General features: G+C 45.0%; 1 protein-coding gene across 1 annotated transcript in view; it reads right to left on the bottom strand.

Annotated features, from left to right (window-relative positions):
• The window catches only part of LOC144118946 (structural maintenance of chromosomes protein 3-like), an 82,633-nt gene that overhangs the window by 26,986 nt on the left and 35,789 nt on the right, over nt 1-19,858 (bottom strand). The window contains exons 17-24 of the mRNA XM_077651737.1: nt 13,841-13,994; nt 11,229-11,378; nt 10,714-10,783; nt 10,295-10,376; nt 5,484-5,675; nt 3,488-3,562; nt 1,964-2,078; nt 991-1,148 (exon numbers count right to left, since the gene is read on the bottom strand). Coding sequence (XP_077507863.1) covers nt 991-1,148; nt 1,964-2,078; nt 3,488-3,562; nt 5,484-5,675; nt 10,295-10,376; nt 10,714-10,783; nt 11,229-11,378; nt 13,841-13,994 — 996 coding nt within the window. The remainder of the gene's footprint in view (nt 1-990; nt 1,149-1,963; nt 2,079-3,487; nt 3,563-5,483; nt 5,676-10,294; nt 10,377-10,713; nt 10,784-11,228; nt 11,379-13,840; nt 13,995-19,858) is intronic.

Below are 19,858 nucleotides of genomic sequence, written 5' to 3'. Positions count from 1 at the left end.
AAAGATTAAATCCATGATTTGCACATGTACAATATTTTGAACTGTGTACTAAATGTGCAACATATTAAAAAACGTAATACTGTAATACTAGTGCAACATGTCATCACGGGTGAGTTCTGATTCTTGGAAGCAAGTTAGTTATGAAATACACCCATACCGTTGCTTACAACTCAACTATGGGTTGGCCTGTGACCATTTTATTCAATCTGACCTCAACAAATTTTGTATGCAATGTCATCAACATGCCTTGCAGCTAGCAGTGTGAGATTTAGGCACTAAACAAGGTAGTGTTGCTTAAATAAAAGTAGGCATGACAGTCTAGTCATAACCATTAACAGTTTATGTCAGGTTCAGTATAATAGCAGTGCTGTTATCCTTTGCAGCCAGAATGACCATACAGACATTGTTTGCCAGAAACAACCATTTAGTGAAGCACTGAGCAAAGTCACCAGGCCCCTACATGGGCCAGAAGATTCGTGTCAATCCTCCCTTGAGTACAGGAGAAAGATGTATTATTGTCTTTGTTCTGAGCTGAGAATTTCGATCATGGCATACCAAGGTGCGTACTGCCAGCACTCATTACAAACAGCTACATGTCGCCAATGTGAAATGTGCATGGAATCACTCAAACGAACATTGAAACTTGTGCAGTGAGTGTATTATGCCCTGAATGTTTGCAAAACCATTACCCATTTGTGTTTTTAATTACATTCCAAACCTGCATTAGAAGTGAACCCCAGCTGCAATATGTGATGAAGGTGACCACCAAAGCAGTGCTCAACTCCTCGCGAGTGTTTCTCACTAACATGTTGCCAGCAAAACAAGCCAGGCAACCCGATGGTAATAAAATTCTCTGAATATAAAAATGCCTGTTCACGTAACAAATGCAAGATTCAAGTACCAAGAGTATTTCAACACGACAGCGCACGCATGCCCTCATTTCGAACTATAACTGTCAGCATCCAAGATTCAGGAAGGTAGACTACGCACCGCATCAAGTGTGCCCGCTCTCTTCATCATGAGCATCTCCATATGCTTCGAGGCTGCTCCCAAGTCATCCAAGCTGCGTGAAATCTCTTCAGACATCTCCTGAACATTGCGCTCCAGGTTGAGAATGCAGGACTGATCATCTGTATTGTTCATGAGTTCTGGAAGTGTCACACACAAAAAAAGCCATTACTATCATGCACTGGCAAAGCATGAACTTATGATTGGCAATATAAGCCTGAGAAAAAATTAAAAATGGTCTTATATATATATATATATATATATATATATATATATATATATATATATATATATATATATATATATATATATATATATATATATATATATATATATATATATATATATATATTCATTTCAGAACAGAGCAGGATATGCAGCATGAATGTAGCTGACAGAATCTTCCATTAAAAAGCACATTTGTTACTTAGGCAAAAGTGGCTCCGTAATTTAAAAAGAATGTCCTTATATCATAGCATTTCCAGTCTTACAAGATTCCTTGATGTTCAAACAAAGCTGTGAATTCAGGCAATGTTGGTGGCTTTTTTGTAAAGGAGATGAAATTCATATTTAAAAAACTAGACTAAATATATTCCTCTAGGCACTGTATGCATGACTTATGTGCAAACAATATTGGAAAGGCAGATCAAAAAGCATGTTTTTACAACGTTACAAACTACTAATGTTGTCAAATCTACAAAACACATCTCCAGCAGAAACAGTTCTGCTCTGGAATTCATTTTGAGCAAGACAAGTCTGGATATGTGTTGTCATGGAATACAAGAAGCAATAAGCATGTTTTTAATCAAAACTAAGAATGGCTATTTGACATGCAAGTTAAATCTCACTTGAGATTAAGAATGCACATCGGCGCACTAATGTGCACCGAGACGGGAGCTACAGATCAAAATTACGTTAATTACAGTGAAGTCGTTGCACTTCATCGAAGACTCACCTGCAGCTTGATTTTCCAAGGAATCCTTTGTTTCCTGAGCAGCAGCCAGTCTCATCTTTGATAGCTCAAACTCCCTTTCTAGGGCAACCTTTCTGTGTTCAAGGGCTTGGCTTTCCTGTAGCAAAATCCAGTTAGCACAGGGTAGAAGTTTTTTTTAGTATTTTGGAAAAAGGAAAGAAGAAATTAAATTTCTGTATATATGATGAAGTAAATTATGCGCATAGGGTTTTCATTTTTTTGTGAGAAGAAAAAGCAAAGAACCGAAGAGAAAAAAAACATACCATGCATAAAGAAAGTAGCTGTGCAGGCTAGTTGCTAAAAGTTATGTGGGGTTTATTGGCACACAAGCAACAAAGGCTACCATGCCCCAAACACAAGGTCACATCATGCTATTCTTTAAGTTAGTACAACATAAGGATACAGCAAGGAACTTTTAACAGACAAGAATAAATAGAGATTTCAAACAGGGCACTGCATTATGCAACTGCAAAACAGCACTTGGTAACACTGGCCACGGTCTGTGGCATCCTTTATTACTCTGCTGGCCAATTACAACATGGACAAAATCAACTTTTTAAACTTCGACTGTATCAAACAAGCCATAGTTCATGAAACTACACTAGTACATGAAATTACAGTGTGAATTTTTTTTCTGTGCAGTTTGATTCATGTTGCTTTTTTCAACTTTACACATATTTCTGTGATCAATCTACAATTGTTTAAGCACCTTTTGAATATTTTACAATCATTACTGATCAGCTGAGGCCATGATCCAAACCACACAACTCGACGAACTATAATGGACTAAAAAGTATTAACGCGACCTAGGTCATGTGACCAGGCCTGTGGCATCATCACAAGCTGCCTACCGGATTGTGCGCAAAGTGACCACTGTGGGATGTGGCAGTTAAATTAATGATTTGACGCGACAGGTTGCTCAGGAAGAGCAACCTGGGTCACACAAGTCCCATAGGTGGCAGCACCTGCCATCGAAGGCAGTGGCACACCGCTTAAATGCTGCACCACTGTGCCAGGAGTGTTACGAGGAATCCCGGGGATCAATGAACGTGAAGTACAGAATGACCAATCTTGCATATATGGGCATTAACTCATTAACACAGTCATGCAATACCCTTAAAGTAAAGCATAAGTGTCCCCTCCAATTTTTTTGAAGATTTTAACAATGCAGCGCAGCAGTTTGAATGCATTCAAGCAGATATTACAGTTGAATAGAATATTGGTATGCCTGACAGAGAAAGACCAGCAGTATCTTCAGAAGGAGCTAATATCATGAAAGGGCAGCTGACAACAAGCCGTGTTTTAAGATGGATTGGTAGCGTGTTACTGCCATGCATGGACACTGGTGTGAACTGCATTAACAAATGCTGACCTGCCCCCAAAAGCAGTACGCAAACCACATACATTTGCAGCATACATGTGCAAAGCAGTATCTCGGGTAGTAAGAAAATTTCACATGAATACAAGCCTGGTTATGCATACAGCATACTGCAGGAAGGCACCTACTCTGTTCAGCCGGTCAAGCTCAGGAAGCAAGCAGTACTTCAGAGTAGATTCTTCAATGTTTTTCTTGTGCTGAGTCTGAAAAGTAAAAAGAAAAAAATATGAAAAACAGCAGCAAGTCTATTCTAAGCACAGAGGTATAATAAAATCTTTCATTATTACTTAAAATAAATTTTTAATGAAAACATAAACTGAAGAAAAAATGTGCGCCCAGAAACCTTACCAAAATCAAAAATGAAAAAAGCTATGCCCACTTGGAACTGAAGATGTTTAAGGCTTTGAATATGTAACCAGATATACTTTTATAAGAAAAACATTGATTTAGAAAGGAGAGCCTACTATGTGAGCACAGAACTTGAACCTGGGCAAACAAGCAGGCAAAGTGCTCTCCTTAAACATGAAAAGAAGAAAAGAAATGAGCATTAGCTCGACTACTGGATAACACCAGTCGTGTTATTCATGTATTTTATTTGTTACTCATAAGGCACAGTGCAGGTTGCACACTGTTATGCTGAGTAATCAAGTACACATACATTTCTGCACATGTCATGCTTTTTTTTATGGTGCTGATTCAATCTAGGTTTGTTCATTGCAGTTGTGAAAACCATACACTATTTTAAAAAGCAAAGGCAACATTTGCCCATTTATGTTTTTATGAAATCTTTTTTTTATACTGAAGAAATATTCGATCCAATATTAGAAAACATTTTTTCTCGGTATTAGTATTTGATTCATACTATAGAATTTAAATATTCACACGCTGCCATAATTGCAATTCATCATGATAAGAACTGGATTCTCAACTGACAAATTTGAATCAAAACCTAGGCTGTCAACCTGTTATTGCCTGTTAAAAGAACTGTATCCTGGCACAGCTGCTCCAGGGTCCAGTTTCCCCACTTTTGAGACAAGCAGTGCCACTTAGTGATACAGACAATCTGGTCAAACTGTTGAAGCTGCTGCAGAAATTAAAGCAAAAAAAATGTGTGTAGGTATGCTACACATAACTGCGATTGATATATAAAGCTTGGTACACTGACAAGTGTCTCTCAAGCAGTATTTTTGTTATAATGGGTCAATCTACAAGGATAAGTTTTTCAGGTGTGAAGTGGTCATATCAACTCTCACAAGACCTTGGCCAAATCCAACTTCCCCAGAAGTAAGAAATAGAGCAAAAAAAATACAGAGACGTCAAGTTAGAGACAGTACTTTAATTTTTTTGGTTCCTAACTTGGTTACCACTGACTGGCCTATCACTTTGAAGACGAACCAGAAAAAAAAAAGAAGAAAAATCTTTCACTCAGTCTTCTGGCCCAACTTCAAGAGATGACCACTCCAGCCCTAATCCACCCGTCTGCACCCTTGCCTTCACATTCACCCCTGACGACGTTAGCCAAGAGAGGAAGCCAAACGCACAAAAATAATGAATAATTGCGTTATGCTAGCACAAGAATTTATCTCGTCACCAACTTGCGTATCGTCTCACCGCAATCACCATCACAAAGTAGCTGTTCCGGCATGCAACACTACTTCATTTCCTATGTAGTGTATTCCTAAGACGTCATGTGACAGAATGCCCTTCCTGCATCGACAGCAAGCACTGGTAACATCAGTGACTTCCATTCTGTTTTATTTAACGAAACTGAGCTCACTAGAATTGTCAACTGTTTGATTGATCACCTGTTATGTCATTATTCTATTTTATCAACTTACTCTCCTCTGTAATGCTTCGAACCTGAGAGTATATGTAAATAAAAAAATAAACAACACATGCTGCAGGCATGACAACCTATCCTTGCCTTCACTGCGTTGTCAGATATTGTCCCAGTCCCCTGCACACAGACAGACGTGAAGGTAGCTAACACATTCGCTGTCATTACAGAGCCAATCATGGTCAGTTACTTAAAGCGAATGACACAGCATACTGATCCAGATGTCCAAACCAGATGTCAACGAAACAATGATTCCATCTCTTGCCATCCCATCTACAAAGGCTCACCTTCAGCCTCTCTTCCCTGATCAGCTTCAGCCTCTCATTGAGCCTCTGCAAGCTTTGTGTTCTCTCCAAGAGCTTCTGCTCAGCACTCGCTGTGAGGTGCTCCACACGGTCACTGGAGCGTTCCTCGAGCAGGGCCTTCTTCTGATGCTGGTAGCTCGCTGCAGTCTCCAAACGTTTGTGCAGGGCTTGCTCCTGAAAGAAGGAGAGGTGCTGCTCAAAGCCCTAGACAAAATGCTAGCATAAGGTCGGGCACACCTGAACTAGCTAATGCAGCCCACTACACACAATGTCACGCAGCAGTTGGAGCACTTGGGCAAAGAGGTCGCTGATGCACTGAAAAACAAACTGTGTTCCTCGGGTCACTTGCAACTGAGCCTGATAATAGCGATCATGATACATGCAATCAACCATCATCGGAACCTCAATGCTTGTCACTCCCAGCTGCACTCCATTTAAAGATGACTAAGAAGTTTCCAAACCATGCACTTGAAACACCCCAAGTAATCACATTCATTGCAGAAGCTGTTGCACATGGTCAGGATCACTCAAGAGTAATCTGATTGCATCTTGTATGACAAACAAAATGATAAGGGCATATTCCAGCAGCAATAAATGAGAACATATGAAAAAAAATGCATAATAAAGTTTAACCACAATATGAGAAACAGGCATAGGAAAGCAACTACAATAGCAACAGGTGAACAACTACTACTTTCGTACCAAGCCACTGAAAAAAGCCAAGCATTTAAAGGCAGGCATTTACCTTTCTCCATGCCTGGCAATGTTCAGGCTTCATTCATAATAAGTCCCCATAAAGCAATAACAAGAATAACAAGAAGGTTTGAAAAAGCTAGTCTCACACACACTGTGCATGCAACCTGGTGCTACTGACATATATATACCTGTGCAGCAAATGAAATGGCAGCAGTCAGGGCATGTCTATAAAAAACTAACTGAAGAACCTTTTTATTCTTCCTTCTACATTTAATGCTTTAAAAAATCACGAGCTTGACAGCTCAATTTTACCTGTTGTTAAGTGTGTTCGTGCTTAATAATCACATAGTGCTCTGGTTTCTTTTTCAAAGCTAGCTTCAGCTGTGCCACGAAATCAGAGATGCATTAACCCTTTCGCTGCCGGGTTTTTTTCTCACCACTGCATACTCCCTGCCGGGTTTTTTTTTGCATACTACTTTCGTAGAAATTTCATGCTAGCAAGGCATCAGGATGCTCTGAAGGTCATGGAAACATTTAATTCATGATTAACATATAGATATTAGTTGTACTGAATACAAAAAATTGGCACTTGACTAATTAGCAAAATGAGTATCTGCTAATTAGGATGTCCATATGTTTAGAAAACTTTTTTGCTGTGGTATTCTTCAAAACAAGGTATCACACAAAGCGGCACCTCGCAGCTGGAACACAGATGGCGAGACTCTCTTCGCTGCTTTGGTCGATGCTGCGTGTTAGCACAGACGCGGCAGGCTCGTGTTGGGTTCTGCTAGTTTGATCCACAATTCCTTCCACAATGTCCGACGTAAACAAACTTTCAAAAATCTCGAGCTCACTGGATGCTGCTGTGATGTCATTGCGGATTCCTGAAGAAGATGGGTCGAACGCATGGTCCTGAGGCTTGAACTCCTTCTTCCAAGAGAAATCCCGCTCGTCGCATTTCCTCTTCTTACGCGGATTTCTTTGTGGAAGGGGCTCTTCATCGCTGCCATCACTCGACAAGGCACTTAGACGGGCTGCTTCCTCACTGTCATCGGAGTCCGAATTCATGAGCAATTCTTGAATTTCTTCGTCCATCAAACCGCGGACGCACGACGCACGCTGCCTTGCCATGGCTGTTCTGCCGAGGCGATTACAAAGCGATGCGGGTGATGGAACATGCGCCCCACCTATTAGAAAGTCATCCTACAAGTTCTGTGTTATTTATGAGGCCTCTCCATAGATGGCGCTACATGCTTGCATTATTTTGTTTTGTACGAGTATTATCGGGAGCAGCAGGGAGCGAGTTCAGAAACCAAAACGAGTATACTCGTGAGAAGCAGGGAGTGCATATGAGTGGTCGCCCGAGTTATCTCGGGAGAGGCAGTGAAAGGGTTAAAGAGCCGCCTCATTGACTGCAATAAGTTGGCTGGTTGCTAGTATTAACAGGGACATAAGGTGTTCAGTTGACGACACACACAAGTACCATCAGCAACGAATGAAACATGAACAAGAAAATCGAGGTAGCAACAAAAGAACACCAACATATTAGCTCCTGAAGTGAAAATACAAGTGAGGTTGATTAACACTTCTCAAAAAGAGTCTTCGCGTCTTCGAAGTCATAATAATCTGAGCTCGTACGGAGCTTCCCCTGGCTAAGAGGTTCTTATTTTGCTGGTCGGGGCTCAACTGTCTTGTTTGCGTTTTATTTCTTGCTGATAATACATTCATTGAGAATGATTTTGCGCCCAAAACAGAAGTATTACATAAAGGTGCATCATCATCACTATCATCATTACCTGACTACGCCCACTGCATGGCAAAGGCCTCTCTCACGTCTCTCCAATTAACCCGGTCCTTTGCCAGCTGCAGCCACCATATCCCCACTAACTTCTTAACCTCATCCGGCCACCTAACTTCTGCCTCACTCTGCTATGCTTACTTTCTCTTGCAATCCATTCCATTACCCTTTAGAAACAGTGGTTATGTTGCCTTCGCATTATATGCCCTGCCCAAGCCCATTTCTTCCTCTTTGTTTTGACTACAATGTCATTAAAGGGGCTACGAAACACCACTTGAACGGATGACGGTTACACTTCAGATGAATTCTTTATGTCGCACAGATGGTGACTCAAAAAGTACGAGAATCGATGCATAGGAACGGGAGTTATTCAATGAAGAAATTTCAAAATACAAGCAAACAAAATGCTGTCCTCAATTCTATTTTCGTGCAGCTTCCCATTCCCATTTCACTCTCCCAATGACAACACTCTGTGCGACCAATCAAAACAGCCTATCTTAGCACGTGGCAGAAGTTTACACTCCATGGTTGCCTGTTCTCTGTAACTCGTTCATGCCAAGGCTGGCGGCGCCGTTTGCATGGTTACAACAACCATGGGAACGCCCAGCTGACCCAGCGATGCTTCATCGTCACCACGACGGTGCAGAAGGGAACACTGATCAGTGACGTTCCCTTACTTATAGATCCCATCTCGAGCGCGAGATACTGCGACGGTGTGACAGCCTGCGCAAGCTATCAGACACATTTAGCATAGCACATACCACTACTGCATACCACCATCCATCGCCCCTAGCACGCTGGTTGGTCACGGCGAGCAAGGAGCGTGTGCTGTTGACGGGAACGTGGCGCCATCTGGCGCTGCCGCCCGGTGATCCTCCACAAACTGACGATGCGCACCGTCTGCTAAATGTGAACTGAACGCATCATTCCTTGAGACCGAAACGAATGCTTATAGAGTGCAATGGCTCGATCGGATCAACTCTGCAAAGCCGCACTCAGATACATAGAGAGTACCCATAAGTGTTAGTGCTAGGTCGTAGGATGTTTACAGAGAGGTGCAAAGTCCGTCGATGCAAGAAGTAGCCAGAGCCTCTAGTGGTGTATTTTTGTTTTACTTGCTTTACAGTGCTTTCATCTATGGCAAACAAGTTGGTGTTTTTTTAATGTAATATAGAACACAAAAACTTGACAAAATGTACCTCTAGTGATTAACACAATTTGCAGTATATTTACTCTTTGTCCAATCATAAAGCTCGCCCTCCGTGATGTCATATCCGATGCTAAAAACCGCCACTGTATGGTGACACCGTCAGCGCCATGAATTTGTTTTTGCGAGCTAATTAAAATATTAAAAACAGGAGTATACGTGGTATGACCGATGCTAATAGCATCACTATAACTCCTTCTATGCAACTAATGGGAAAAACAATGCACTGAAAATGTGTTTTGGGGCCCCTTTAACCTGCGTTTGTTCCCTCATCCACTCTGCCAATTTCCAGTCTTTTAAGGTTACAGCAATCATTTTTCTTTGCATGGCTCGCTGCGTTGTCCTTAACTTAAGCTGAACCCTTTTCGGTGGCCTCCACGTTTCTGCCCCATAAGTGAGTACCAGTAAGATACAGCTGTTGCATACTTTTCTCTTGAGGGATATTGGTAAACTGCTATTCATGATCTGAGAGAAGCTGTCATATGCACTCCACCCCATTCTTATCCCTCTAGTTACTTCCCTCTCATGATCCGGATCAGCTGTCACTACCTGCCGTAAGTAGACGTACTCCCTTACCAATTCCAGCACCTCGCTTCATGCTGATGAAGGTATAATTTACATGCAAATATTCTCAAACAAACATGTAAATAGTGAAGTGAGACTGATACCCCAGATTTTAAGCCAACATTACGGACCACATGTAAATAAAGAAGCAAGCAATACAAGCCAGTGATTACGGCACATTCCTCATGACATCTGTGGCACTGCATCACTGTATAGCACACAAAAAATACTACGATGCTCCAGCATGCTCATTCATTCATTCAGACTACAGACAATAAGCATCATCCACAATGACCTTCATTCAACTTCACCACACTCAATTTACTAAGCAATATTTAATATTCCATCAGGAGTTTTATTCCTAATTTCTAACAGGCACCTATTGTCGGACAGAAATGAGCAAAGGATGTTTTGCTAACAGGTCTCACCAGATAGAATAAATATGAGTCGAACGTCCCATCCATGATTCATAGCACGCCTCCACAGATGGAAACACCCTAATGCTCTAGTCTGAGGACAAATGCTTACCTTTGCCTTAATGCCATCTTCAATTTGCGACAGGCGCAAGCGAAGAGAAGCCAGGTTTGCTTCACAGCTTGAAATAGCATTCCTACATGTACAGAATAGACTTCTATCAGAAGGCAACATATATATTTATTTACTTTTTCTTGCTCAGTAGAAATGTAGCAACAAGACTCATTCCTGTGATTCTGCTCTACTATTAAAGCGAATGCAATGAGCATCCCATCAGGAGAGCAGTAACATGCAGTGTCACTCATCGGCACATTCCTGCTGCTGAATTTTTTCAGTTAGAAGTTGTTTAGAATCACTTATATTAAGAGTTAAGAGCAAATTTTGAGCTAAGAACTACAAAATTCAGCACTAGGTTAAAGAAGCATGCATAGCAAAAAACATGGGAGAAAAGTAGAATGCTGAGTTTTACTCACGTGTTTTGAGCGACTTTCATGTCCAGCACTTGGAGCTTACTAGACATTTCAGTAGATTCAGCAGCACATCCTTTTCTTTGCTAAGGAAACCAAACTAGTCATTTTATAATTTCACAGCAGAAAGCACACGAAGTGTACCCAAGTCGTCTGTGTGCAGATAGCCTAACTGTTGTTTTGATTCCAACAAAATGATGTCTTTTTTGGTTTGCTGAACATGGCATAAAGAAAAAACTAAGTGTTATCACATGCCAATACACAGCATCAATTTCCATAAATTCATATGAGGTGCCTGTCCAGAGAGCTGAGCATTCACTGACTTGTAGTGTCACTGTCTTGATTAAAACTCAAAACAGCTGATCATTCGCCACTGACTGGCAAACATTAGCAATTCCCTGCAAGCGGCAACAGCTGCTGCAAGAGGTACTGCACTGACATCAACTGCAAAGCTCAGACACTTACTTCTTGTACAAAACAGACAAAAAAAGAGGTTGCAAAGTTGGTGCTAAAAAGGATACTACGAACAGCACCAGATGACTCGCTTAGCGAGGATTCAGCTGACTGAAGGACATCAGATAGCCGGCAGAATTCCTCATAAACTGCAAATCCATTTTTCTTGGGGTCATGGTAACCACCTGTCATAGCACCCCTGAACCTCACTATGTCACCTGCATAACAGGAGAGGACAAAAGACAATTTCATCTCAACCCTGCTCCCTCACACAGCGTGCCACAAGGGTTGAGAACAGTAATTCAAACACAAATATTTGAAGCTTTTATTCAACAGATAAGCAGCCACGCATTGATATTGATTTACTAATGAAAACCTAAGGTAATTTACAATAATTAAAACTAAAACCTCTAGCCTTCAGTCTGACCTGTGTGGCATCTGTGCATGTAAGCCACTGGCTTTGCTAATGCTGAGATGATGAAGGGGTGTAATGAGTGCAGCCAGTGCTTTCATTTTTAACAATAGCCCCAAACTTATAGCTACATAAAATGAGAAACCGTCTTGCATTCATTCCCTTTGACCACCCTCTTGCTGGATTGATATTGGGCAAAGCATTAGGTGACATGCACTCTTTGAAACACTCGAGGATGACGTATACAAGTGCAAGTGTCTGTTGCGGAGGCTCGCCCCAAATCATATTCGTATTCAGTGTGTCTTGTTTCACGCACCTTTTAAAAGCAACAGTCACACCTATTTTTCTGCCATACTGACAATGAGTAAAATATTTTTCACCTGACGAGGTGGTTTTTATTGGAGGCGATGATCAGCTTCAAACATGCCTTTGCATCAGTGCTTTAGACATGCTCTATATAATTGTTCTATTTGCTTTTGTGCATTTGTTTAACTCTTTGTGATGAAAGCACTTCAAGAGCACTCTTCTTTTCTAGCTTCTGCAATGCACATAGTTTGTTACAGGTTTCTCAGACTATTTTTCCTCCTCGCCCCATAACCAAAGGTTGCTCTCTAGCTAGGCTGTCTGTTTCTAAGGACACTGTCACCATCTTGATGGTCGCATATTATTGCACCCATTGGCTTAGCTTTTCAGTACTGATGCATGCACTATAATAAATCGCACATGTTCGAGCTGGTTATTGAATTACTAAACACTCCTTATGACCTTTTGAGGATTCTGTGGTGCTAGCCAGCCGGCAGAAATTATCAAAATGTGCTCCAGGATTACCGCTCTGTGCACATATTCCATTCATAACATTTCTATTACTGTCGCGATTGCACTGGAAAGGCACCAAGGAACAATGGATCATAAAAAATCCTTTTTTTCTAATGCTGAAGGCACTCACTCAATGGTAAACACAACAGTAAGGGCTCTACTGAAAAGTAAGTGCATCTCATTTAACATGACCATAGGCATTAAAGTATCATGCATGTTTGCACTCACATAGTATTCATGTAATTCACGCCTGAAAAAATGACACAACCAAAAATTCTATTTCAATTCACAGAGACTTGCCAGAGCTCAATAACTTATTGTATGCTCATTTGACAAACATTGAGAATGCCAGAGCAAAGCAAAGAACTATTCCCACCAAAATTGACCCGAGGAACCAAGTGGCCTACGGCCACACATTTACATGTTACACAAACTTGTTCTGAAAGAAAGAGTGAAGATTAATTAGATATTTAACTTACACATTCACACCATGTCATGAATTAGTGCTGCCCATCAGTTTTCCTAACTACCTATATCATCCATTGGAAGTGTGACAGCACATTTAACTGGTGTCAACAAGCTGCTAAGCTTTCAAAAGTTAGAGAGCCACTGCTAAAGATTCACATGCCTAATAGCGAGGCAATTTCAGATATGATCCTACGCAAAAGACGGCTTTGACCTACCTAAAATTTTTAACTAGAAATAATGAATCTACAATCACTTCTGTCCAAAAACAAAATTTGCACCTTCCATATCGCCAAACGGCTCGCAACGGTGTTGCGGATACAGCATATCTAAAGAGACCTCTGTACAGGGCTCAGCACACCTTAAGTTGTTTTACCGCAAAACTTCATAGAAAAGCCAGAGCTGCTTGGGTAAAAATTACGCCAACCATTATGCAGGTAGCAAAAAGGCTCACTACATTATAATACTGCTGGAAGTTAGTCTGCCACAATGTTAACATTTGTGTCAGATGTGGGACCTCACCAAATCTAACTCAAACATTACATAACCAAAATGAGGATAAACAGACTAAACTGCAATAAAGATATGGAAGCAGCCATTACACTTCCCTTTGAAGATGCTAACCAGAGCTCTATCTTCAGCCATATGTCGCGAACCTATTGGACACTTGGCTTCATGTTTTAATAACAGCTTTGCTGATTGGTCCATAATTTGAATCTTTCAAGTTGTCTGGCCATCCGTCACACTCAGTTTAACTGTTCACGGCAGCTCAGTAGTTGTGCAGCCAGTAGTCGACGCCAACTCCTACGGGCAGCAACTCATCAGTTACCATGAAAAAGCTGGCCACAGGATTTGCCTGGCTCTAAAGCCAGACACTTGTGATAGCTACGATTAAAGAATGCAGCCAGTGTAACACATACTCTTCGTTTCTACAGTGCGACAACTAGAAAGTGTGCATGCCATGCAAGTGGATGCCAAAATGCCCACCTTCGGGTGTGACACAGTTGGCCTCATACTTGCGGCATGCCTCCTGGGCAACTTCCAGGTCGGGGCAGAGTAGCCAACTGCCCAGCCAGTAGGGAAGAAGGGGTGCCAGGTCAGCATTTGTGCACTGCACCACATCAAGCAGGCGCCTCACACCCTGCATGTGAGATAACACGTTTCCACTGGCAGTGGCCGCGAATAGCCAGCTCTTGCTTCAAGTACGAAAGGATTTTGGTTGCACCAAGTAGCACAGTTCCAGCCAAAATTTTATTCATTTATAAATACTGTGAGTCACCGCTTGCGCTCCCCGGAGCCCAGGCAAGCGAAGATGATGATGATGGGGATATACAGATGAAAGAGGTGAAAGTTCGCGCAAAGCGCTCACACAAATAGTTCCCTGGCAGGAAAGCGGCCATCCTGTCCGTGGATTAAATAGAAGAGGGGCGACGGGTGTAGAGTTTCATCCGCGATACATGAACCACTTCTTGAGAGCGGCGATGGCGGTCGATGACGGGGTGCGAGGGAACAACGGCGTAGTTGACCGGAGATGTTTGCTGGACGACAAGATAAGGTCCGATAAGGCGCTGGAGAAACTTTGTGCACAGTCCAGGCATGCGGACGGGTGTCCAGAGGAGGACCTCATCTCCGGGTCAGAAGGAGACCGTACGATGGTGCAGGTCATAGCGGTGTTTGCGGTCTTGCTGAGTGGCTTCGGTGTTGACGCGGGCGAGGTGGCGACAATATGCCATCCGAGAAGCGAACTCCTCGCCCAGAGACGCAGACGGAGATGCGGGAGCAGAAAAGAAGGCGGTATCGAACAATGAGGATGGAACACGGCCATAAACCAAGAAGAAAGGGCTGTAGCCAGTGGTGCGTTGAACTGCGGAATTGTAGGCAAAGGTGACAAAGGGCAAAATGTTGTCCCAGTTCTTATGGTCAGGCCGAATGTACATAGATATCATGTCAGACAGGGTACGGTGAAAGCGCTCGATGAGACCGTTGGTTTGAGGATGGTAGCTAGAACATGTCTTGTGGACAGTGTTGGTGGCGCGGAGGACCTAAAAATGTCTTCCCACGGTCGCTGATCAGGACACGAGGAGCACCATGGCGCAACACTATCGCATGCAAGAAAAAGTCGGCGACTTCAGAAGTGGCACCGGAGTGAAGCGGGGCTGTTTCAGCATACCGCGTCAGGTGGTCAATGGCAGTGACAACCCAATGGTGGCCAGCTGGCGTAAGGGGAAAGGGACCAAACAAGTCGATGGCGACGGTGTCGAAAGGCACGGATGGGCAAGGAAGAGGCTGTAGGAGGCCGGCAGGAACAGATGTTGACCGCCTGCGACGCTGGCAAGACACACAGGAGGATATGTATTTGGCGACGCTAGTAGAGAGCCCAGGCCAGAAGTATCGGCTCTTGATATGGTCATACGTCTTCAGGTGACCCAAATGACCGGCAGAGGCGTCGTCGTGGTAAGCCCTGCAAGACGAAGGGAGCGAGGCACAACGGGAACCCACCGGTGACCCGTAGGGTGGTAGGTGTAGCGGTAGAGTGTGCCGTGCTGAAATCTGAACTGGCGAAGCTGGCGGCGCGAGCGACTGTTGGGTGCCGCTGATTGGCCTCGGAGACGATCGATGATAGTGCGGCAGAGGGCAAATCGGCGTGGATGTCGACTGGTGCAACAACAATGGGTACACAATCCAGAGGGAGGTCGGACGCCTGAGGTGAAGGGCACGTTGTTGAGGGGGCCGCAGCGTGAGTCCGGGAGTCAGGCAACGGGCATCGAGACAGGGCGTCAGCGTCGAGGTGTTTTCTCCCGGATTTGTAGGTGATAGTGAAGGTGTACTCCTGAAGACGTAGCACCCAGCGACCCAAATGGCCGAACAAGTTCTTCAGTGTCGACAGCCAGCAGAGCGCGTGATGATCGGTGACAATGGTGGAGTGACGGCCGTACAAGTAGGGGAGAAATTTCTGGATTGCCCAAACAACGGCGAGACACTCTTGCTCTGTTATGGTGTAGTTACGCTCAGCTGTAGTAAGAGAATGGCTGGCATAGGCTACAACCTGCTCTTGGTTGGCATCGTTGCGTTGTAAGAGAACAGCGCCAAGGCCTTATCCACTGGCGTCGGTATGGAGAATGGTGGGGGCTGTTTCATCAAAATGGCGAAGCACAGGCGTTGAAGTGAGCGCCTGCTTGAGGGCTTGGAAGGCCTCTTTGCATTCAGTAGACCAAAGATAAAGCGTCTCAGAAGTCAATAGTTTATGGAGGGGGGACGCTATGGATGCAAAATTACGTATGAAACGGCGGAAGTAGGACGCTAAGCCCAGGAAGCTGCAAAGTTCTTTCAGGCGCTGGGGGTGAGGAAAACTGAGGACAGCGGCAATTTTTTCAGGATCAGGTCGGATTCCGGCCTTACTAACGATGTGGCCGAGTACTTTGATGCTTTTGCTGGCAAAGTGGCACTTTTTGGTATTTAATTGAAGACCGGCTTTCGCAAGGCACTTGAGAACTGCGTTGAGACGGTGCAAGTGCTGGGAGAAGCCGGACGAAAAGATGATAATGTCGTCCAGATAGCAAAGGCGGGTCTTCCATTTCATGCCTCGTAGCACGGTGTCAATCATGCGCTCAAATGTGGCCGGGGCATTGCACAGTCCGAAAGGCATCACATTGAATTCGTAAAGACTGTCTGGGGTAACAAATGCGGTCTTCTCCTTGTCTGATTCGTGCATAGAGATTTGCCAATAGCCCGAGCAGAAGTCGAGGCTTGAAAAGTATTCAGCGCCTTGGAGGCAGTCCAACGCGTCGTCGATGCGAGGGAGCGGGTAGACATCTTTATGGGTTATCTTGTTAAGGGCACGGTAATCCACACAGAAACGAATTGAGCAATCTTTTTTACGGACGAGAATGACAGGAGATGACCAGGAGCTTGTAGACGGTCGAATGATGTGGCGCGAAAGCATGTCTGCAACCTGGTCCTCAATGATCTTGCGCTCTGATGCGGAAACGCGGTACGGACGGCGCCGTACAATAGCTGAGCCGTCCGTCTCTATGCGATGGGACGTTACAGAAGTCTGGCCTAAAGCGGACATGCACACATCAAAGGAGTTCTGGTGGGTCATAAGAACTTCTAGTAAGGCTGTCGAATGCTCAGACGTAAGGTCAGCGCTGATGGCGGCTGCGAGCGCAGAGGAAGAACACGGACCGGGAGTATCAGCTGGTAGCACAGCACATGAAATCGGGTCGGTGTCGAGAGGGACAGGTTCACCCTCAAACAGGAAACCAATAGTAGCGCCTTTGGGTAGTAACAGGGACTGGCTGGTAGTGTTCAGCGCCGTGATGACCGCGCAACCACGGACGAAAGATGTGAGGCAAGAGGCAAGAGCGATGCCTTGGGAGGTCCAGCATGGCGAAGGCATGACTAAGGCATCGCCGTCAAAAGCGTAGTCTAACGTTGCAAGGATGAGCTGTTCACGGCCAGAGGGCAGGGCGAAGTCGACAGCAGCGACCACACGTGGTGGCGAACAGTCAGACCAGGGTGCCAAGTCTGGATCTGCTATGTGGATGAGGCGGTCGTTGCAAGAGATGAGGGCAGAAGACGACGACAAAAAGTCCCACCCCAGGATTATCGGATGAACGCAGGATGGGAGGATAACAAATTCAATATGATAGCGCTGGTTAGCGATGAAAACACGCACAGTGCATTGGCCAGTGGGGTGGATGAGAGTACCGTTGGCTCCACAGAGAGGCGAACCGGTGTATGGAGTTGTGACTTTGCGCAGGCGGGAACACAGGGCAAGCTGAATGACGGAGAAAGCGGCACCCGTGTCTATAAGAGCTTGAGTCCACACCCCTTTAACACACACTGTCAACATATTCTACGGGCGGTCAGGAGGAATTTTAGAGTTCGCACGGCAAGCAGCTTTCCCTCCAAAAACTGCTTCGTTTAGTTTTCCGGGGTAGGAGCGAAGGGTTGCGAGGCGGGACGAAGAGGTGATGAGCGGCGAAAAGGTGAAGGGGAGCGGCGGCGAGTAGAACGGGAGGACCGAGTGATATCCTGGGAGTTTGGAGGCGAGGGGGAGCGACGGTAAATTTGGTAGAACGACGAGGTGGAAGCATCAGGCTGGCGCACAGGTTCACGTTCAAAAGTAGCATAACCGCGTCGTTCATCTTGCTGTCGCCGGCGACAGAAGCGTGAGACATGACCGCGGATCCCACAGTAGTAGCAAGTAGGACAGGGAGTACGCCAGGCTGGAGCATAAGGCGTTGCTGAAGGACACGGAGCCACGGCAGCCACGTGACCGCAGACAGGCGTTGGAGTAGACGTAGAGACCGGGGCGGGTGGCTTCGAGGCAATGTCGGCATAGGTGGGCGGGCGAGAAGGTGTCTGAGGGGTGGCAGGGGCTACGGCGCAGGTGAAAGTGGCCAGCTCATCTTTGATGACGCTCCGCAAGTCAGGTGTAGCAGGCGGGATATTAAAGGTGGGAGGGCCGAGAGTGGTGGGCTGCCCGTAGAGTTCCTCGCGTATCAGGGAACGGATGACAGAACGGAGGTTCACATCGACGAGGACGCTGCCATCACTGTGGTCTGGCTGAAGGCGGAATGACTGCAGCTCATCCAAGCGCTGGCATGTGGAGGTAATGGCAGATACGCTGGAGGGGTTCTGGGCTATCAACGCGTTGAAAGCAATGGTCCCAATGCCCTTAAGAATGTGGCGAATGCGCTCCGACTCAGGCATGTCAGCACTAACGCGGCGGAAAGAGCAAGAACGTCCTCGATGTAAGAGGTGTAGGATTCCCCAGGCTGCTGAAGCCGCGCGGCAAGCTTCTTCTTGGCTAGCTCAGAGCGGCCTGTCAGCATGCCGAAAATTTGCCGCAGCTGCTGTGTGAATGTAGGCCAGTCGGCGATGTCATCTTCGTGATTAAGAAACCACGTCTTTGCGACGTCAGTCAAGTAAAAGACGACATTCAGCAGCTTGTGGAAGTCATCCCACCGGTTGAACGTACTGACCCTGGTGTAGTTGTCGAGCCAGTCGTCGACGTCGTCGCCACGAAGTCCGGGGAAGACCTGAGGGTCGCGTTGACGGCTGGTGATGGTCCAGGCTTAGGCAGCCGCAGCAGCCGGGGAAGGCGACGGGGGTGGGCGCGTTCCGTTGCCTTCCTCCATACCTGAGGGCTGCAGACGCAAAAGACGGCCTGATCGGAGCTCCAGGGAGAGCGAAAGACAAGTCCGAAGCGAGAGGTAGGGGATACGAATAGCACCTCCGCCACTTGTGAGCCACCGCTTGCACAGGCGTCTTTTATTCGGGAACAGCCGGGCACACAGCGCGCGCTCCCCGGAGCCCAGGCAAGCGACGATGATGATGATGGGGATATACAGATGAAAGAGGTGAAAGTTCGCGCAAAGCGCTCACAATACTATGGTCTTGAGTAATGACCACACAGATAGATGCCTACACTTCAACAATAACACAAGAAAAAAAATAAACCAAGGAAGCCGTCACTGATATCCAGGGTACACCTCAAATCATATTACTAAAGACTGTAAACCTGAACATGGCATAACGTTCAAGCGACCAGTACAGATCAATGTAAATGACAGAGTAAATCAGTAAGGAGCTTATTTATAAATATACTCTTACAGGGTTCCTTAGAATGTGCAAAGTATCATAAAGTTTTATTCAAACATGGTTCATAACCCAACACGTCAGGTAATACATGCAAAATAAGAAAACCAAGCATCACCGTTCAGTCCAGAGCGACGCGAGGTTGACATGCTACCGACCGAGGTCACGAGCCGATCAGCACTGGCACGTGCTCAGATAGACTAATCATGCATGTCAAATACAAAATATAAATCTTGGAACACGTGGAGTGATGAAGATGACTTATTGAGCACAAACATGCAATAAATGGGTACAACGAATGTTGAACACTGTTGCAATTGCTTGCACTTCAATTTCGGTCCTATTTATGACTACATATGAGCTGCAATTTCTTCTGAAGAGACCCCTATTGGATGCGAC

This window comes from Amblyomma americanum, chromosome 1, assembly GCF_052857255.1.
Source record: "Amblyomma americanum isolate KBUSLIRL-KWMA chromosome 1, ASM5285725v1, whole genome shotgun sequence".
Taxonomy (NCBI): Eukaryota; Metazoa; Arthropoda; class Arachnida; order Ixodida; family Ixodidae; genus Amblyomma; species Amblyomma americanum.
This window is presented reverse-complemented; position numbering and strand designations above follow the sequence as displayed.